General features: G+C 39.8%; 1 protein-coding gene across 1 annotated transcript in view; it reads left to right on the top strand.

Moving 5' to 3' along the window:
• The window catches only part of csmd3b (CUB and Sushi multiple domains 3b), a 773,500-nt gene that overhangs the window by 518,104 nt on the left and 232,552 nt on the right, over nt 1-22,844 (top strand). The window contains exons 11-12 of the mRNA XM_042331884.1: nt 7,810-7,913; nt 10,990-11,102. Coding sequence (XP_042187818.1) covers nt 7,810-7,913; nt 10,990-11,102 — 217 coding nt within the window. The remainder of the gene's footprint in view (nt 1-7,809; nt 7,914-10,989; nt 11,103-22,844) is intronic.

The following is a 22,844-nucleotide window of genomic DNA, read 5'->3' as shown; positions in this document are numbered from 1 at the left end:
TCATGTAACATATTGATAGCAAAGAGATCACATAGTTCCTGTGGATAAATCTTTGAAACACAGTGGTTTAAATGCAGTAAAAAAACAAAAATAAAATATTGGATAAGACTTATACCATTTGGAGAATAGTATATACCATCAGGAGAACCAGATGTGGCTCTAGTCATTTAATTGTAGGAATAATGCTATTACCTTTGGGAAGGCACAGAAGATGGTTCCAGGTATCAGAAATGTAAGCAACAAGAAAAGGTTAAGAAGCTGGTCTTGTTTTCCTTGAAAAAGACAAGAATAATAAGTTAACACTGTACATTTGTGGGTAAATCACATTGATTTTGGGGAATATGCAATAGTGATGGAAGGTGTGGCAAGGCATTCACACTCCTGGCTTTGTCCGACTATATCCAACTGTACCTGACTTTACCTTTAAGAGTGTCTGTAAGCCACAAATCAGTCTGGACTCTCTCCCCCACAGTTTACTCAGTTTTCAGCTTCCCTTCTGTTGTCTAACCCACAATGTTTCATTGTCATTCAGTTTTAAATCAAGCTGCTCAATCCAGATTTATACTGCACCTCAAGATGCGACTCTGACAAGAAGAATGATGGTGTCCATAATGATTAGTCGCAATCATTTTGTTTTGTTGTACTTAGTGTTGGGTGGAATGATCAGTTAGTAGTGTTAGCTACTCATTTAAGTTGTTGTGAATAATAAAGGAAGGCTATATCACATGATTTGATCTGTGGGGATATCGATTAGACACAGGACATTAATTACTCAAATCTATTATTATGAATGCCTCTGTATGAGTTAGTTTTGTGAGTTGAATTAACATATCTCTGAAGAGTATAGGCAATTTGACAGCTTTCTTCATCTCATTCAGATACAATTTTTCTTCTATCAGCAGAATAAAAATTGGCATCTTGAGTAATGACAACTTGGGAGATCCCATCCTACCTTGTACCAGTAGAAGGCAAGCATCATAGTAGGATAGGGCATAATTGGGAAAACCTGATCCCTAATTTCGGAGTTCTGCACTTCAGGTTTCAAATGTAAAATTATGTGCAAATAAAAATGTTCAACGTTACATCAGCATTAGAATATGGAGTGAAACACATAAGTCAGACTGCTCAGAGCAATGATGCTTAGTGTTCTTACAAGTAAACATGTCCTTAAGTATCATTTGAGGCTTTTTAAAAAAAGATATCTCACTGTGTTTGCATTTAGTTTATCCAAGGACTATGTTCTGCTAAGTTCCAGAAGGAAATGGTTACAAATTAACCAGGTGCCATATATAGTATAATTAGATTTCATGCTTATTTGAATAATTTGAAGCAATTTTTAGATTGTTTTGCCCTGGAGAACAGTATGCACATGATTATTTCCAAATTCAGCTGGGAACAGAATTCCATCTGGATAGATACAAATTAAAAGGAAAAAAAAAACTTAATTTTACGATGTTCCTTATCATTTCAAGTCAGCCTAATACAGTGGCATGATTTGTGTTTTATGTTCTTACTACTTACTCTCTGTTCATCTGACATTTGAATGTGATGAAAACATTTGCATGCTCTATAGTGTGAGAATACCTAACCAAAAGGGCAGCAGGAAAGGAAGCGTGAAAGCAAAATCAAGCTGCTATAAAATATAGTTGCTATCCTCTGGGGGAAGAAGGAACCTGTATTGAGTGAAATATAACAATAATAATTCTATCTTGCATTTCATAAAGGACCTTATCACGCAGTCAAAATATCTCAAAGCACTTCAATGGAATTACTGTAGGCAAATGTGGCAAATAATATTGTGCACAGACTGTTTTGTGCACAGCAACGTTCCAAAACAGCCATGGAGTGAATAATAACAACCAACAACTTGCATTTATATAGCACCCCTCACTCAGGGTAGCGTCCCAGAAGCATTTGATAATATAACCATCAGATAATGATTGCATTGAAGAAAATCATGGTCCAAGACACGTGACGTCACCCCCACCCCATTCAACTACAGCACAGTTGTTTGGTCTGAAGCCAGACATACTGATCTATCTCTGTCAGCTTGACTATGAATTCCCTGGATTCAAATGCAGTGAAATGTCAATGCCACGCTTAAACAAAGTATAACTATTTCAGAAATATTTGTCTTTATTAGAGATTCTGAGAATGTGACTAAAATGAATGGCTGTATGAATGAAACATCTGAAGTCAAAGATGAGAAATATTTCCATAGAAACCATAGAAAGAATGAAGAAAGCTATTTCACTCATTGTGCAATGCGCAATTGGCTACCACGCTTTGCCCACAAAATATAGTCAATTCACTTTGCGGTTTATTCTGTGAAGCGCTTTGAGATGTCTCAAAAACGTGATAAGGCACTATATCAAATGCAAGGATTATTATTATTATTGTGTCTCTGCTGGCTGTTTGAAAGAATTCTATTTACTTGCGTTTCCCAACAACCCCTTCAGATTATTCCTCTTTAGATAACTATCTAGTTCGCTCTTGAAAGCTAGGATGAATCCTGCCTGGATCATTGGGGCACGTATCCTAATCTCCTTTACTACCTTGCTAACTATTTTAAATTGATGCCCTTAAATCACCGACTCACGTACGAGTAGAAATAATTTATCCATATGAACATTATTAAACTACTGATAATTTTCACGACCTCTGTCAGGTCTCCCCTCCACCTTCTCTTTCCTAATGAAGACATTCCTGTGCTGCACACGAAGATATCTTTCCTAATGAGTTCTTTCTCCACTTTCTGCTCATTAGTCAAGTCACTCAACCCTAATATGATCCCAGTAAATCTCCTCTGCACCATCTCTGGCCGTAACATCCTGTCTGAAGTGAGGTGACCAAACCTGGACAAAGTTTCTAAATAAGCTTTGACCAACAATCTATAGATTTATTTCAGTTGCTGTTAAAATTTGTGTGAGAAGCCAATACCATTCCCTAATGAGAATCAGAATATAACATTGATCACCTCAGACGATATGAGCCATACACAGTCACGACATTTCACAGTAAAAATCCCTGCAAACTTTTGAGATATTTTGATGATGTGTTAAGACGTTATATCAAATTTAAGAATTATTATTATTCCATGAAATCTCATCTAAATTAAATGATGTTTTAAGTATTGATAGTGAATTAAACAGGTGCCCTGCAGGAAAACTCTCACCAGTTGGAAAACAATGCATATTTAAGTTAAATTCTGATATATAATATGCAATTGAGTGTCTGAACAACGAAAGAATTATCAAGATTTGTAAAGGCTTGAAGTGAAGCATGGTGCTGAATCTACTGAGTCACCAGTGAGATTTTTCTCAGCTCAACTTTGTTTATACTGCAGTGCCTGGAATTCCTTTCTATACTGGGAGTTATGCTAAAGACACTAACTATTTCTTATATCTTGGCTCAGTGACTGCTATCCAATCAACATAAATCTTGTGCAGTACAGATTTATAGGATGACTACAGGTGGATTACAAAGTAGTCTGAATTATGCTTGTTCTCTGTTATAACTAAAAAGTAACAAAACAGACAACAGAACAGAGGACGTCCTGCCGAGGCAACTGATATAAATGAATATTTAATTCTGTTTAAGACAGTGACAAAGTGGTAAGTAAGCTGCCTGCCAGATATCAAGTCCTGGATCAGCCCTAATTTGCTTCAGTTGAATGTTAATGCTCCTTGTCCTTATCAGCTCCTTGTCACTTTTTGCGGTGACCGTATTGACCTGTACAGATGCTCACTCCACCTCATAGAACTTGTGCAAAATCTCAGTGTCTTGCTTAGCCCTAACTATTTTCTGACCCCACAACTTACTGCTTAGTTGCTCAACTTTTCTCACTTCTGCAGGTGCACCCAGCCCTCTGCTCCTAGGTGTCTTGTTCGACCCTCAACTGTCTTTTCTTCCCCACATCCAAGCCATGACTCGCTCTGCCTTCCCTCACCTCCGTAACATCGCTTGACTCCGCCACTACCTCACCCCTCAGGCCGCTGACATTCTTGTTCATGCCTTCGTCACCTCCAGGCTCGACTATGCAAACACCCTGCTTGTCAGACTTCCCAACTCCTCCCTCCACAGGCTGCAGATAATCCAGAACTCTGCAGCCCATGTCCTCTCGCGCACCAAACTCCGTGACCCTATCTCCCTCAATCTTGCCCATCTCCACTGGCTCCCTATCCTTCAGAGGATCCAGTTCAAGATCCTGGTCCTCACCTACAAAGCCTTCCACGGCCTCGCCCCACCCTACCTCTGCAACCTTCTAACCCCCTACGAACCCACCCGTTCCCTCCGCTCAGCCGGCTCTGGCCTGTGCCACGTCCCCCGACCCACCCGCCCCACCAATGGCGGGAGAGCCTTCAGTCACTCTGCCCCAACCTCTGGAACTCCATCCCTGAGTCACTCCGCCTCGCTCCCTCCTTAGCCTCCTTCAAGTCCCGCCACAAGACCCACCTTTTCGACCATGCCATCGGCCACCCCCCTTCCCCTCCCCTCCCTTCTCCCCCCCTGACCCCAGCTCAGGTCTCAAATGCTGTACTCTGTCCAGCACCTTGGGACGTCCTCCCGACGTGAAAGGTGCTATACAATTGTAATCTTGTTGTTGTTGTTGCAGCTTGTGTCCTCTCCTGCACAGCCTCTATCAACCCCTATCCTTGCTAAAACTCCACTGGCATCCCATTCCCTCGTGATTTGAATTCAAGATCGTCATTCACACTTACAAATCTCTCCGTGGACTTTCTCCACCGTAGTTCTGCAAACTCATGCTACCCCACCCATCCGACCACTTCACTTTACTCAGCTAACAGCGTCTTCTTTCATGTCTCCCACCCAATTGCCTCACCATCGGTTGTTGAGCTTACTACCTTTCTGCGCTACTCTCTAGAACTCCCATCACCTTGGTCTCTCTCTCTCCCCCTTTTAAAGTGTGCCTAAAGAACCATTTTGAAATTGTAAGCTGGTACAGGAGACAGCAGCAAATCTTGTTCAGTCTCCTGTATTAGCTTGTGATTTCAAAATCTTAAAGGGGTGCGTGTTTCTCTCTGAGAAAAATGACTCTCATCCAGCATACAGAGTATGCAATTTCCCTTCTGTTTGACATTAAATATTATGAATTTTGTTTTAAAAATTGAGTCACATGGAGTTAAATGCCCACAAAATACACAGTGTAACACCACTTTACAAGATAATGTGAAGTGCTTTGAGACATCTCAATGATGTGTTAAGAAGCTATATGAAATGCAATGTGTGGGTGACACAACTGTTTAAGAGACTGGGCTAGATTGACTGAATCCTTCCTCAGATGTAATTTGCCACCGAGGGTGGGAATTATAAAACATGTACAATGAATAGAATTACAGAGGATGGTCTCTGTAAAACTCCAAAACTAAAAACAATAATTAAATTGGTCATTTTCAATCTACGACTGTTTGTGGGACATTGCTGTGCGCAATTGGCTGCCGCGTTCGCCCACAAATATACAGTCAATTCACTTTACAGTGTGTTCTGTGAAGCGCTTTGGGACGTCCTCCCGACGTGAAAAGCGCTATATCAAATGCAAGGATTATTATTATTATTATTATTATTCCCAATGCAGTTCAGGTATTTGTCCATGACTAAATAGAGATTTTGGGTGAGCTGGATTGAATCAATTGATACTGAAATTGAGCTGAATTGATTCAGGGCAGCCTTTCCTTTACCAATAGGATTTACTTAAAGCATACCGAAATAAAGCTATGAGTCTAAGTCACTGAACTGCATCTGGGCACATGTTTGCTGGTATCATTTAATGACATTGTGGCAATATTGAAACTAATTTAAAAATGTACATATCATAGAGCCCTTGAATGTTGCAACACTGAAACAACAACAACAAAATTGAACAGCCATTAGGCCCATTTGGGGGTTAAAAATTCAATATTCCATAACAGGTCCACTGTTTATAGATTATTATTGCTAAATATGATGTGAAAGGTTGCATTTTCCTTCAACTTCTAACCCCCCGCACCATCCACCCAGCATGATTTCAGTATAATGGAGTAAAGATTTCTGCACCCACAGGATGGATCTGTGGTGTAACATCACATGTTCACCCCCCATTCCTGCTGTGTATTAAAGTCATAGTTCACTTTGGCCACTTGGGTAAAGATACAAAATCCGTCAGATATATATAAAAGAAATACGAGACTCAGAGTTTGAACTTGCCCCAATCCCTGACCTTTGTTTTTAATGAAAATAAAAAAGATTCTCAATTCAAAAAAAAACAACCCTAAACTTGACAAAACCTGGAGAGGAGCCAGGTTTTGTGCTGCTCTACTGCTCTAGGCTCAGTAACTTCATTGCTTCAGATCCATGTCCGATTTCATTGGTTTGCAGTAAATCAGTCCATTCAAAGAGATTCATGTAAATATTACACCTGAAAGGTCAGAATCCTTTAGTATTCACTTAAAGTTGTGATTCATTCCATAACCTCAGGCTGCAGAGCTGTGTTCTCAATAGCTGAAGCAGGAGTAGCAACAGTCTTTGATAATCACAAGGTTTGTCCAGGCCGGAGTTCATTAGATTGAATGACCGGACAGGACTCATTTAATCATAATCCACCACATTTGAAGGAACTGAGTCAACTCTGGTATGTGTTAGCTTTGTTCAGTTGGTAGTACTCTCAAGTTTAACCCTACTTAGGCATGCACTATCACTATCTTTATTTTGTCAGCCGAGTGTCTGACACGAGAGGAAACACATTACAATGCTGTGTATCCAAACCAGATCTAGAAATTTCCTCATCTGGAATGGAGAATGCACTCTCTCTCCAGAGGGATGCAGCACAGTGCTTACCTAATTCCAGAGAGTATTAGGCTACCTTTCACGGATCAAGTAATGTGTGTAATTTAAATGGCATGGGCTTAGGAAAGCTGTGTGGCATTTCATCTTCAGAATCATCCTCCCAAATAACCTTACACTTCAACATGTTTTTCAATGACATTCAATTGGGAGAGAGTTATATTCTCTCAGTGTGATGTTCTATGCAAATGGCATTTCTGACTTCCTGCTATCAGAGGTGTTAGAGCATGAACAAAGTCAGCACACCATCTTATTGTTGCAACTTCAGTGAGGCAGTATCCTTTCAATACTCATCACTTACACCTGCCAAACGCAAGTGCATGCACGCAAAGTGACAGTGGAGAAACGTTAGGGCAAGAGCAAAACTAACTGTGTTGCAGTCAAATTGTGTTTACGAAACCAGAAATTCGTAGAGTTTCAAAATCTTAGCAGTTTTACTTTCGATAAACTTTCAAATCAAACGATCCTGCTTCATGTTTGTAACCATAACAGCATTTGAAACCTTGAGCAAGTTTGGGCCTCACATTTTGTTTCCACATGGATATGTCTTTCAATAAAGAAGATCAACCCTTTAATTATTGGTGATTAGGGAAACTCATTGCCATTCCTTAACATCATCCAAACCAAACAACCGGAAGTTCTATATATGCATATGCATGGAAATTTGCATTAGTTTGGAATGGAAGTCACACTCGCTTCCCAGATGGACGTACTCTACTTACCTAATCCTTCGAAGTAATCAGTTGGCCGAAGGCAAGCTTGTGGGCATACAGTGTGCATTGGGTGAACTGCTGGAGTTTGACTAGGCAAAGCCATGTAACTAGTCATTGTGAACACTGTCTGGCATAAATATAATCAGTACAAGATATTTTGAGTTTCAACAAGTTATATGATAATTTGTTATCATTGAGTGTCAGTAAGTTATATGATGTTAACCACTCCTTTAATTCTTCTCTGTTTTAACACCAGGTAATTCAGATTGATTTTGAAGAATTTGACTTAGAGATCGGTTATGACACTCTCACAATCGGTGATGGCGGTGAAGTTGGTGACCCCACAACAGTACTGCATGTGTAAGTGTTTTAGTTTGTCCCTCAACCTTTTTGTCTGACTTCTCTCTATCTGTCTTCAAGACCCACCTCATAATTCTACCATATTTACAGTCACTTCCTACTCCTTCTCCCCTAGTGGATGTGCACTCTGCTATTGTAAAGACTCTGAGATGTTATTCTATGTTAAGGACGCTATATAATGCAACTTGTTGTTAAATAGATATATTTCAGATACTGTTACTTGCAATTTCTGGTTGTTTTTTGAATTTTGAATTTTAATATAATAATTTGATTAATTCTAACATTGTCTGGGAGTTTAGGCATAAGGCATCTGATTTACAGTAAAACCAATTGGGGAAATAGATTTCATTGTCACTCTCATGCTTACTTTGATCAAGGGAAAACAATAACAAGATTGAGATGGTAGAACAGAGGCTAATCACAGATTGGACGCATTCCGCCGGATAATACCAAAAGTGCACAATCTGACATACTTCCTAAAAGGCAGGTGATCTTAATAAAGTGAGCATTCAAATGCCTCCAAAAAATTAATACCTCAATATTGGCTCAAAGCACTACACAAAGTGGCACACATCCATAGCGGGAAATTATGACATTTAAAGAAGCTGACAAATCTATAGATCTATATTTTAGAATATTTTTAGACTTGGCTTGGCTACCTATATTAGGAACTTGTAAGAAGCTAAATTTCATTGAGTGAAAGGGATGAGCACAGAACATGAGGAATTCTGTAATTTTGAAACCTCTGCATCCCTATTTAGTGATTGTGTTATAAAATGCCATGTAAAAAGGCTGAGGAGAAACTTGGCTGTCAGGATGTGATGCAGAGAAGACATGCGGCTAATTAAATGTGATTGATTATCAATTAGTTTATTTCCATTGACATTTTAAGTTCAGAACCTGAAGCCTAATATACAATTTAGTCTCAATCTATAAAACTGTTTTGTTTTAAAATTTAAGATTATGGAAAATTCTTACATTTTGCCTTAACTTGGAAGCTGTATCTTTTCAAGACAGATTTTAAGAATTTCTCAATACTCTGTGATCTTAAATGTTAAGATAGAATAAGCTTACAAACTAAATCCAGTGGTATTTTGGGCACATCTATCATAGGAACATAAGAAAATAGGAGGATGAGGTCATTCAGCCCATTGAGCCTGTTCCACCAGTTTATTTGATCTTGTCAAAAATTTTAATTGCAATACCCTTTCACCATGCCCTTAAATCCCTCTACTACTCAAATCTTTGTCTTCCTCTCTCCCTCTATTACTCAAATATTTGTCTTCCTCTCTTCCTCGACCACTTTCGATACCATCGACCACTCTATTCTCCACCGTCTATCCTCTCACCTCCAACTCAACGGTTCTGTCCTTGCCTAGTTCCAATCATACCTTTCCAATCGTCTGCACTTGTAACCGCCAATAACTTCTCCTCTAGTTCCCACACTATCACGTGTGGCAGCCCTCAGGGCTTTGTCCTCGGTCCACTCTTCAATCTATATTCGTTCCTGCTCGGTGATGTCCTCCACAGGCATTGGGGTCAATTTCCACCTGTAAGCAGTTGACACCCAACTTGATATCTCCCCCTCCACCCTTGACTCCAGGACAGGTGATGATCTGGCAAATTATCTGTCTGACATCAAGTCGTGGACGAGAGCCAACTTCCTCCAACTCATTGTTGACAGAGGCCCTCCTGCTTGACTCCCAGCGGCGCCTCTTCATCTCAGCCACTGACATTATCGCTATTTATGACTGCATTCTTCACCTCACTGAGCCAATATGAAACCTCGGTGTCCTTTTCGACCCCCAGCTATCCTCCATACAGCATCTCTGCCCCCACACTCTGGAACTCTATCCCGCAATCCTCCGCCTCAAACCCTTTCTTGCCTCCTTCAAGTCCCATCTAAAGAACTTCCCCTCTGACTGTGCCTTTGGCCACCCTTCCACTCCTGCTCCCCCTGTACTTCACCCCTCCTGACCCCCAACTCCCAGCTCGGGACTAAAAATCCCTGACTGTCCAGCATCCTGCGACATCTTTCCAACATGAAGGGCATATATGAGTGTAATTTGTTGGCAGTGTTGTTAAACATCCCTGTGGATTCCTTTCTGGAACAGCAGTCCACAACATCGCAAACTTCTGTGTGAAGAAATGCTTCCTGGCCTCAGTCATAATTGTCTTAGAAGAAATAAAAAGAATGTACAGACTGAATGTACAGAAAGTCGATTTAAGACTATTTACATATTTGCCAAATTCTAGATGGTAGAATATTGGGCCCTATAAATGGCCTTTGATGACTGGGTAACAAATGGGTAGCCAGGAGTTTTTCTTGAAAAATGCCTGATTGTATCAGGTACTGAAAAGCTGCTGGTGGTGGAACAATAACCAACTTGAGTTACACTCTTAGTGAGGAAAGAGATTGGAAGACAAAATAGATGGGGAGCACATAACCTGAATAATAAATAATACAGCATGGGGTTTGAGACTTTCATCGAATCGTGGATGTTCATGTTTTTTGATAAACAAATTGTTTTTCACTTTATTGATATTATCTGAAAGTTTTGAATAGAGTTTAGGATCACTCTTTCCTTTCTGTTACATAACCAGATTCACAACTTGAGTGGAGATCAAGGCTTTTTACCATATTGCCAAAATTGAGTTGCATAGAATTACATAGAGTAACACAGCACAGAAACATACAATTTGGACCAACTAGTATTACACCACATAACTCACTAACCCCTCCTGTTCTCACCTATTTCCTTCTCTCAAATGTATGAATCAAGTTCTCTCTTAAATATATCAATACTATTTGCTTCAAACACAGCTTCTGGCAGTGAATTCCATATTACTTTCTGCATAACCAAAAGTTATTGTATCATGTCAGTGCTGTTCATCATTATTTATTCTGGTTTGGCAACAATTAGTTTCAAATACATTAAAACACTGAACTCTTGCAGCAAGGTTTTTTAAAAAATCCTTATTTTAGAGAAAAAAAACTTTAGTCATTGACTGTTTCTAATCTGACGTTCAGCCGAATTAGTTATTTATTTTTCTGTCTGTTTCTTATTGTCTGCAGCCTGACAGGCAGCTTTGTCCCAGATCTCATTGTAAGCAAGAACAGCCAGATGTGGTTACATCTGCAAACAGATGAAAGCATTGGATCAGTTGGTTTCAAGATAAACTTCAAAGGTAAAATGATGAAAAACATGATGCACAACAACAAGTGTGAATAATGCTGTTCAGATTTCATGTTTCAATGATATTCTGTATTGTGTGCACCAAAGGAGACTCCTGCTGCTTCCACCTGAACTGTGAGTACACACATTATTTGGCAAACCCGTGAATGCTTTGATATATGCTAATACATGGCCCTTGGTCTTTCTGAGGAAATCTAGGGAATCGGACGCCCTGAAAATAACAAAAGGAATCAGTACGAGCACACACATTGTAAATAACATTTGCTCAGGAGAGTGTACGATTGTGAGACAATGCTATAAATAGATGCTCACATTTTTCAAAACTGTGATAAATATGGAAAATACTAATTGTCACATTGCCATAACACATTTACATAGGTACTATACATATATGTGTATATATATACATAACTTGTATTTCTCACTCCCAAATAACATGCAAAATTCTTAGTATGCTTCAGATATTTAATTCAGCTTCCAAACTAAACAATGAATCAGCACTCCCCTCCATTCATAATGGATGAAGGCAGAAGTCATGTGGGCAAGGGGAAGTAATAACCTGGACTGCAGTAAGTTTACCAGTTTTGGTGATTGGTGCTTGGAATAGTGAAGTTCCAGCACACCCCCAAGGTTGGTAACTTTGTCCACCATCATTTTTTTAAATCCAAATATACAAGAAGTGACTTTCTCTCATCAATTGAATTACATTAAGGTTGCTGAATACTTTAGTGTATCAGTTGTCTACAATGTAACCTTGACAGTAACACCTATTGTGGCTCCTTTTTCCCCAAACCCTCCAAAATTATGTGAAGTTCAAAAAAGGGAATCATATTTCTTTCTGTAAGTCTTCATCAAATCAACAATGAATACAAAATAAATCAAACTTTATAGCATATCTATAGCAGGTGGGCTAAGTATTCTATTCCATATTCGCTCATAAAGTATTCCAGTGGAGTAAATTGTCTTTTAAGAGGAAATGTGTTGGGTCCTGATGTACCTTGCCTCCCAATGCCTTGAGGCGCTGCTTTTGTTATGTAAAGCAGTGGTATGAATCAACACTAATAAACTCATGAATATTGATTTACAACATACGGTTTGTAAGCATGCCAGAATCCGGAATTTACAAGATGTAGCAGACTGTGGTTATTTCTTACTCAGGATAAAAGTGTAAACAGATATTTTTCTAAAAAATAGATCTATTTAAATTCCTAACTGGAGTGTTAAATGAGGAATATGTACGTATATCAACAGCTGTATTGATAATGAGCACCTCACTCCAATACTTATTCCTTAAGCTTAATATATTGATTGTCCCTGAATATGGCTACATTGTATAATTTTTTTTATTTGTGGATGAATTGATTAAAAAGTTTTAGTCAAAGTTTTTTTTTAGAAAATATTTGAATGTGCTGACTGGACAGGTCATAAGACTATTTCATGCTTTGGCACCTATATGTCAAAAGTAGACTTTGTTCTTAGCCAGTTCCCTCGGGGTTATGTATTGATTTAATTCTTTAAACGTTGTCACTTTGAACATCAATAATATGAGTAAACCACTTATTGATGTCCACAAAGACAGTCTGTCAGCTAAAACAATGAAAGGTTGAAAATTGCGCAAAACTGTTCCCAAGACATTGACTATAGGAACAATATAGTGGATACCTTGGAGTGAGCTCAAGGCATTAACCTCATCTCAGGGCTCCAAATGTGATTTGGAACTTCTCAGATGATTCTCCATTGGACTATGATTTCTCCTGGACTCTTCCATGAAATGATTGCTTTTTAACAAAGCCAATCCAGACCTTGGCATCTTGTTTGACCCTCAACTATCTTTTCTACCCCACATCCATGCCACGTCCACTCTGCCTTCCCCTACCTCCGCAACATCGTTTGGCTCTGTCACTGTCCGCTTACACGCATTCATAACATCCAGGCTCGACAACGCAAACTACCAACCTGCTCACTGTCTCTGCTCAACGGGCTCCGGCCTGCTTCACGTAGTCCCCCTCGACTGCCCCACCACTGGTGGGCAGAACTCGTTCCACTCTCCTGCTCTTACCGTGCAAATTCTTCCTTTTTAAGCACCTAGTTCCCTTTTTGAAAGCTATTATTGAATCTGCTTCCACCACCCTTTCAGGTATTGCATTCCAGACCGTAATACTCTCTGGGTAAAAGTAATTCTCCTTGTTTCCTCTCTGGTTCTTTTGTCAATTATCTTAAACCTGTGTTCTCTGGCTACTGATCCACCCGATAGAGGAAATAATTTCTTCCTATCTACTCTATCAAAACCCTTCATAATTTTGAACACCTCTATTAAATCTCAACCTTCTCTGGTCTAAGGAGAATAATCCCAGCCTCTCTAGTCTCTCCACATAATTGTAGTCCCTCATCTCTGGTATCATTCTTGCAAATTTTCTCTGTACCCTCTCTAAGGCCCTGACATCCTTCCTAAAGTGTGGTGCCCGAAATGGGAAAAATACTGCAACTGAGGCTTCACCAGCGATTTGTAAAGGATCAATATAACTTCCTTGCTCTTATACTCTATGCCTCTATTTATAAAGCCAAGGAGCCTATATGCTTTTTTTTACCGCTTTGTCAACTTGCCCTACCACCTTCAAAGATTTGTGTATGTGAAAACCCAGGTCTCCCTGTTCCTGCACCCCCTTTAACATTGTAACATTAATCTTATATTGCCTCTCCTCATTTCTCCTTCCAAAATGCATCACTTCACACATCACTGCATTAAATTCCATCTGCCATGTGTCTGCCCATTTCACCAGCTATCTGTGTCCTCCTGCAGTCTGCTGCTATCCTCACTGTTTACTACATTTCCAGATTTTGTGTCACCTGTGAACTTTAACATTTTGTTCTCAATACCAGTCCAGATGATTAAGATCTATTAAAAAGAGCAGTTGTGCTTATACCGGGAATTCTGCTTCAATGCAGTGTTTCAGGCTCAGTTATGAACATAGAAAGAGGATGAGATGAAAGTCATCTCCAAATACTGCTCATTTTATCAAACCAGTAATTGAGAAAATCCCAAGTGTTTCATTATTTTCCTCAGGCCCATCACTTGTTTTGGTTTTATTTGCTGTGTGACTCAGTCCTGAGTGACGCAAAGTAAGCAAAGTCTTTTTTGTATTTACTCAGCATAATTTAGATGCAGCTATTTTTCTAGCATTCATTGAAATGAACCAGACCATCTCATTTGATGTTCAGGTCCAATAACAAGCCAGGTAGTTTACAGTGCTAACTAACTACATGTTTTTGTTGGACATACCTTTTGACACTGCTGCCACAAAAGAATTTGTTTAACTATCCCATGCCTGTAAAGATCGTACAATATAATTAAATTTGAGAGTAGGTTACACTTCAGGATGCTGTGTTCTTGGAAGTGCTTTGGAATTGAATATAAAAAAACTAGTTAATCACTGTCTGATTTCACCATTGAAGCTTTTAGTGTATCCTCTATAATGATTAAATGTTGGATTTCAGATCACACATGGTCATAATTAATCTAACATGATACAAAGCAATTTGACAATATACTTACATTTATAAAATGTAAATGTAAAATATTATGTCTGATGACATCGTTGAATCATCTCAAAGCACTTCACAAGATTTTATTGTAAAGTGCAGTGGCTACATTTGTAAGTGAGATGTGTCTGCCAATTTCACACAATGTCCCACAAACAGCTATGAAATGAGTAACCAATTTTATCTGGGGGATAAAGTCTGGCCCAGACAAAAACAGGAGAAATTCCCTTCTCTTTTTGAATAGAGCCATGGGTTCTTTAATGGTAGATGGAGCCTCAATTTAACCTCTCATCCGGAGGACATCACCTCCGACAATGCAACACTTTTCCCAACACTGTGTTAGAATGTCAGCCTGACATAGGCTTTAACCCATAACTTTCTAACCCAGAATAGGAAAATAAAAATAAATACAAATGGAAAGGTTGCTTGCAGAATCAAAATAGGTATAGGATTTGAAATACTTCATTTCAATTTAAATAACTATTATTGAATTTATTTAATCGTTTAGAGTTATTGTTGTCGCAGTGAGTTTATCCTGATTGATGAGTCACTCCGTCTCACCCCTTGCTCCCCACCGTTAAAGCCTTACTTTTCAACTCTGCTTTTAGTCACACCTCCCCCCCAGTTCCCTCCACCCCAACTTGGACTCTCGGCTCCCTGTCAGCTCCTGGAAGACCTTTGATATGGCCACCCAATGAGAAAGGCAGTCCATAAATCTAATTGTTGTTGGTTTTGAGTTCCTTTATGTTGTAATATTAATATGAGCTGAAAATGTACAGACAGTTGGCAAACAGTATGGCACTGCAACACATGGATAACCGTCCTTCATCTGTTTGCATGGCATTTTGTTCTCCACTGAACCTGAAGCACTCTGAGATGCTACCCTGCGTCCAGGGCACTATATACGTGCAAGTTGTTGTTGTTGTCGTTTGTTGTTGATGGCATTCCGTTTAATTCCTGCACAGCCTCCATTAACTTCTGCCTCCTCCTTCAAGCCAAACACTTACTTTCTGCTCAATAACCTTTAATTCTGTCGAAAACCCAAATCTTCCAAGTCCACCCAATACCTGAACTCTGCTCCAAAATTAGGGGAAGGACCTTTACTATCTCATAATAATCTTTAACAAAGTGCCACATGAAAGACTTGTAAGAAAGATAGAAGCCCATGGTATAAAAGGGACAGTGGCAGCATGGATCCAGAACTGGCTGGAAGACAGAAAGCAGAGAGTTGTGGTGAACAGCTGCTTTTCTGACTGGAGGGAAGTGTACAGTGGTGTCCCCCAGGTATTAGGACCACTGCTCTTCTTAATATACATAAATGATCTGGACTTGGGTATAGCAAGCACCATTTCCAAGTTTGCGGATGACACAAAGTTAGGTAGGGTAGTAAACAGTGTTAAGGATAATAGCCAACTGCAGGAAGACATAGGCAGAATGGTAGAATGGGCAGACACATGGCAGATGAGTTTCAATGTGGAGAAATGCGAGGTAATGCACTTTGGTAGAAAGAATGAGGGAAGGCAATATAGGCTATGTAAATACAATCTTAAGGGGGGTAAAAGAACAGAGAGGCCTGGGGATGCATGTAAATGAATCATTGAAGGTGGCAGGACAGGTAGATAAAGCTGTAAAAAGGGCATGTGGGATACTAGGCTTTATAAATAGGGGCATAGAGTACAAGAGTCAGGAGGTTATGATTAACCTATATAAAACACTGGTTAGGACTCAGTTAGAATCTCGCCCACTTCTGGGCACCACAATATAGGAAGGACGTTAAGGCATTGGAAAGAGTGCAGAGGAGATTTACGAGGATGGTACCAGGAATGAGGGACCTTGATTATGAGGAAAGGCTAGAGAGGCTGGGATTATTCTCATTGGAGCAGAGAAGGTTACGAGGAGACCTAATAGAGGTCTTCAAAATCATGAGGGGATTTGATAGGTTAGAAAGGGAAAAACTGTTTCCACTGGTGGGTATGTCGGTGACTCGAGGTCACAGATTCAAAATAGTCTCTAAAAGAAGCAGAGGGGAGGTGAGAAGAATTTTTTTCACAAAACGAGTTGTTTGAATCTGGAACGCATTGCCTGAAGGGGTGGTGGAGGCCGATTCGATAACAATTTTTAAAAACGCGGTGGACGGGAATTTGAGGAGGACGGGTTTATTTCTGGTAGACAAAATAATGTCATAATTGTTTCATAAACCATTTTGACCATACATGTGGAAATTATATATGCCATTGTGTGTGGGATTGACATTACATTGCTCTATTCAAAGAGCCGGCACAAACTCGATGGGCTGAATGGCTTCTTTTTATGCTGTACGATTCTGTGATTTTATGATTCTATAAAGCACCTGATCATGTCAAATCATCTCCAAAGTGCTTCAGAGTAATAAATGGTAAATGTAGTGACTGTGTAGTCAATCGCACCAGACAATTTGTACACAACAATATCCTGCCACACCCAGGACGTTAACAACAACAACTTGCAATTATATTGCGCCTTCCACACCAGGCAGCATCTCAGAGCGCTTAGCAATGGTGGAGCCCAAGGCCAAGATAGTGGGAGGGGGAAGGTGACTGTCAGTGAGGTCGAAAAGGAAGGTCTTCAGGCATGACCTGAAGATGGGGAAGGAGGGCGCGAGGTGAAGGGGTTGAGTGAGGGAGTTCCAAAGTTTTGGGGCGTAGTAGCTGAAGGCACGGCCGCCAATAGTGGAGTGGAGGATTTGGGGACGCGGAGGAGGTCGGACCCAGTAGAACAGAGGCAGCGGGTACTGCTGTGGGGAGAGAGGAGGTTAGAGAATATTATGGTCCAAGGAATGGAGGGATTTAAACACTGGAGTGAGGATCTTGAAATCAATCCACTCTGTGACAGTGGAGTTTGGCAAGGACTGGAGTAATCGGGATACAAAGTTTGGTGCGGGTGAGAATGTGGGCGGCGGAGGTTTGAATGAGCTGAATTTTGTGAATAGTGGAGGAGGCGAAACCTGTGAGGAGGGCGTTAGATTAGTCCAGCCGAGAGGTGACAAAGCATAGACAAGAGATTTGGCTGCTTTTGGAGTGAGGTATTGTCAGAGACGGGCAATGTAGTGGAGGTGCAAGAAAGCGATGCTGGTCAGGGACCGGATGTGGGGGAGAAAAGATAACTGGGGATCGAACCTGATGCCTAAGTTGCGCACGGGTTCAGAGAGTTTTAAGGGTAGGTCGAGATGGTCAGAACCGTGGGACAGAAGACGTGGGCGGGAGCCAAAGTTTAAGGAGTTCCATTTGGTTGACATTTAACTGCAGAAAATTTGCGCTCATCTAGCTGACAGGACATTAAGGGACTGGGGGTCGCAGCTGGAGGTGGAAAAGTAGAGTTGAGTGTCATCCGCATGCATGTGGAAGTTAACCCTGTGTCTGCAGATGAAATCACCGTGAGGCAGCTTATAGATGAGGAAGATGACGAGCATTTTTAACTGAAGGATTGATGTCTAAAATCCTGGAAGAAATTCTCTTCTTTTTTTGAATGTTCACAAGTTCTTTAAAGTCCACCTGAGTAGGCAGACAGTACCTAATTTAACATTTCATCCAAAAGGGTGGCATTTCAGGCTCTGCAGCACTGCCCTGGAGTAACAGTATGGTACAGAAGCTCAAACTCCCCGTTATATAACTTGAATCTACAACCTTCTGACCTGGAGGCGAGAGTGCTAGCAACTGAACTAGGCTGACACATTATCGCTTCCACTTTTCACAGTGTACCAGAAAATGCTTGTAATCTGACAGATCATTTTTCTCTCACCTCTGGTTTCCAAACACTCTCTCATTTTTCTTGCTTTGATATTATTTATCTTGTCATGGTCAGAGGTACTTTTCATTGTTTTTCTTTACAACTGATAATCACCTCACTGGAAATGCTTATCCTCAATGTAATTACATCCACAATTGTTTTACCGTCTCCTATTCATTCTTCCTTCACTTATTATGGGACCAGTTTCTCCAGTTCTTAAGCCAGATGGCAATATTTCACTGCTGGTTCAAGTAACATTTTTTAAAGGAGCAGAATGTTCCATCACCAGTAATAATTAGCACACAACTGGGTAGAAATTTCAACTGGGTCTAGATTTACTTTATTAACGTAATATTTCAATGTCCAGAATTTGTCAGATTCTAAAGAAACGGGCTTACTATTGAACCCAGTCTCTTCATGTATTTATTTTAAGAATTACAGGAAATATGCACTTTTTTATAGAAGATCCTTAAGAAATGGGATCACGTAACGTGAACAATGTGTCAACATATGATAAGTTATTCATATGGTATGCACACTGCAGGAGATGTCTGCCAATTTTTAGAGCTTAATAGACATTGTGAAGATGTCACTGGCTGTTATGCACCAACCTGGATGGCAAAAGTATTGTTTATTGCTGAAATCGTACAATGCTGAAGGATAGTCTCTGTTTGCCGAGAGCTTCGGTGTGATGTTCCCACTGACATGGAATTAAAACACTTTAATATCACAGTTAGCCAAGTAAAAATATGTTTGGCATATAGTGCTGGTAGTTTGCAAACTGGTAGTTTTTAAACTGGAGAGTGACTAGTGCAATCCAAGGAATGAATGGTCAAATAATTTGTTTTTATTTGGTGTATTTCAATCAGGTGGAATATTGACTAAAACAACACAATGTTTCAGTCATTTCTTCAAAGTAGTTTCTTAGAATCTCTAACAGCCACCTGATTTATTGAAGCATAAGACAAGAGCTTGTTCAAAGCTTCACCTACATGAGTGCAATACTGCAACAGAAGGCTCAGCTTGGGATCTGAGCTCAATTTTTGTGGTAAGCAAATCCGTAGCCTTCTGACCAGAGAGCTACCAACTAAGCTAATTAGAAATTTGTAATGGCATATATAATTTCCACAGGTATGGTCAAAATGGTTTATGAAACAATTATAACATTATTTTGTCTACCAGAAATAAATCAACAATGTGAACTCTTTTGTCTTCAGATTCATTCAGTGAGTTGGAGCTCTGTAGTTCATCTTGCTAAGTTTAACTCTATTCTGATGCATTTGCCTTTTTTCGGAAAAAGATAAATTAGGTGCCAGCCTGGCTCATTTGCTAGACCTCTTATCTCTGAATTAGAAGCTTATGGATTCAAGACCCTCTGTCGGGACTTTGTATTCATAGCTTAGGCTGACCCTCAGTCCAGTGCTGTGGTAGTGATATATATTTGTGGAGTCCTGTAGCTCAGTGGTTAGAGCACTCGCTTTGCAAGTGAGAGACCCGAGTTCAATTCCAGGCAGGTCAGGGCGAAACCTTGGGCAAGTTTCCTTACTCCACACGCCTAATAATAATCCCTCCAAAACCCAAAACAATAATAAATTGGTCATTTTCATTCTACGACTGTTTGTGGGACACTGCTGTGCGCAATTGGCTGCCGCGTTCGCCCACAAATACACAGTCAATTCACTTTACAGTGTGTTCTGTGAAGCGCTTTGGGACGTCCTCCCGACGTGAAAAGCGCTATATCAAATGCAAGGATTATTATTATTATTATTATTATTATTATTGGAGACAATAATAATAATAATCCTTGCATTTGATATAGCGCGTTATCACGTCTTCGAGAAATCTCAAAGCGTTTCACAGAATACACTGTAAAATGAATTGACCTGTGTATTTTATGGGTAAACACAACAGCCAATTCCGCATAGCAGTGTCCCACTAACAGTCGTGGATTGACTGAAACAAATTATTATTTTTTTTGAAGGCATTATTATTTGCGGAAAAACGATCCGCCAATAGACTTAACAACAGGGTTCCTACTTACAGCTAGGTAAACAGAAGCATGTGGAGTAAAGAAACTTGGCCAATATTTCACCCTGCCAGGAACAGAACCTAAGTCCTCTTGCTTGCAAGGTGAGTGCTCTCACCACTAAACTACAATACAGCATTGCTGCCTTTGGAAGAAACGTTAATCTGATGTCCTGTAGGTGTCTGTTCAGGTGAACATTGAAGATCTCATGGCACCATTCACCTACAAAATACACAGACACTGTCCTTTATTGTAAAAGCACTTTGAGGCATCCCTCCAATATGAAAAGTGCTATATCAAATGAAGGAGTATTATTTATATTCAGAGATTTAGGAATGCATTTGTTTGTAAATGTTTCCTATGTGTGGGTGTCAGTCTAAACTTGCAATGTCTGCCACTATGTTGACACTATTCTGTTGAAATACAGCAGGGGACAAACAATACCTTGTTCTCACCTTGGTCAGTTATGAATAAACCATAGACATCTTAGCTTGTATGCCAGAATTATCAGTAGCTGGAATAATAGCAAACGATGACAGATGTGCCTGAAGGCCACAAACATTTGCATAATGTAATGTAAATTCATGATCCGTGCACATAAACAGCTTTCACTAGGTTACAGACTTACAGACCTAGCCTCCCATATCTGAGTTCAGATCTTAAACTAGACAGTAAAATGGATTTGAGACACAAACCTGTCTGACACTATTTTTTGTGATCTTTGGTATATGAAATTTCAGACAGCGTGCACTCCACTCCTTATCTCCAATCTGAAAAGGATTCTTCCATAGTTGACTTGAGCTGTTGGGCTTTAGGCTGCCGAAGCACTCAGAGTAGGGATTCCCTCATAGTACTTCAATGATTGCCTAATACCTGCTGTCTGACTGTGATGGTGGATCCTGGGTTATGCTCCTGTTACCTCAGAAGAACCCACTTGAGCATCGGTTTCATCAATCGAGGTGCAATACACTGGATCTCTTTCGGTGTGTTTCTGCCTGAGCGGATCTGAAAAATCATAAAACAACTCAAAGGATCACACATGCTGTCCTTGTGATAGTAATCGCTGGTAAGTGATGATTATCGTTATCATGAACTGCAGTCCTTCCCTCTCCAACGCTATTAATGCTCATTTTACAACGCTTGTCTCTTGAGCCAGAAGGTTGCAGGTACAATCCCCAAGTAGGATTGGAACTCATGTAGTCTCGATTGATACTCCAATGAAGTGCTCTTTGTTGGAGGTGCCATCCTTCAGATGAGATATTAATCCGAGGCCACATCTGCTTATTCAAGTTGTCACAGTATCTTATCTCTTCTTTACATGTGGATTACAGGCTCCTTTCAGGTGCACGCTGAAAGTCACGATCCTTTACTTCTCAATTTTGTCGAAGATATAAGTGCAGTCAGAGCTATCTCACACAACACTTTATTTCTCTTGAATTATTCTCATTTATTCCGACAAGAACCAGTAAACAATAACTTTCCCGAATGCGGCACAGCCACACAAAAACAATACATATAGCACATTGGCAATACTTTAACTATGCTTTAACAATACTTTATGAACAGCATTGAGCATAAGTCAGGAAATCTCATACTTTAATACCTACTAAATCTACTGAGCCTCCATAATAATAATAATAATAATCCTTGCATTTGATATAGCACTTTTCACGTCAGGAGGACGTCCCAAAACGCTTCACAGAACACACTGTAAAGTGAAGCGTTTTGGGACGTGAAAAGCGCTATATCAAATGCAAGGATTATTATTATTATTAATTAATCAAGGTTTATTAATTCAGATTAATAATGGTTATAAGTAATTAAAAAAAATACATTGAATGCTTACGTATCCACGTATACTGTAGTTCACAACGATTTAAGTTGACCAAACCAAATGCTGCGGGAGAGATAGACAAGCAATGTCCAGTTTAATGTCCCATTTGAATCCAAATATAAGTCCTCAAAAGGTATCCAAGTATTGTTGTATGGTTCCCGGTTCGATATCACCCAAACTTATCCAGGTATTATTGTACGTTTAGTGTTGTTTAAATTGTTGTCTTGATCTTCCTTCTTTAGAAGCTGGAATATGGTTCACGACTCCAGATTCCAATTTCTTCCTACTCTCTTTCTCTTATAAATCGATCTCCATTTATACTGTTGATTAGGTGACCTTTCACCTATTGTCGTTTGCAAGATGGTTCCTTTATAAAAACAAATACAACATAGCTCTCTCCAGTTGCAGACAATGTTTCCATGAGAAAATGACTGATAAAGAATGAAAACAGTTTGTTGTTTATAAACAGTCTTTTGTTTCTCCTCCTTGAGCAAGAATCTTCTTTGAAGCTAGTCACAATCAACTCCCCTCACATGAGATTGATCATATGTCCCAAATATATAAACATT

This window comes from Callorhinchus milii, unplaced genomic scaffold, assembly GCF_018977255.1.
Source record: "Callorhinchus milii isolate IMCB2004 unplaced genomic scaffold, IMCB_Cmil_1.0 Scaffold2, whole genome shotgun sequence".
Classification (NCBI taxonomy): domain Eukaryota; kingdom Metazoa; phylum Chordata; class Chondrichthyes; order Chimaeriformes; family Callorhinchidae; genus Callorhinchus; species Callorhinchus milii.
This window is presented reverse-complemented; position numbering and strand designations above follow the sequence as displayed.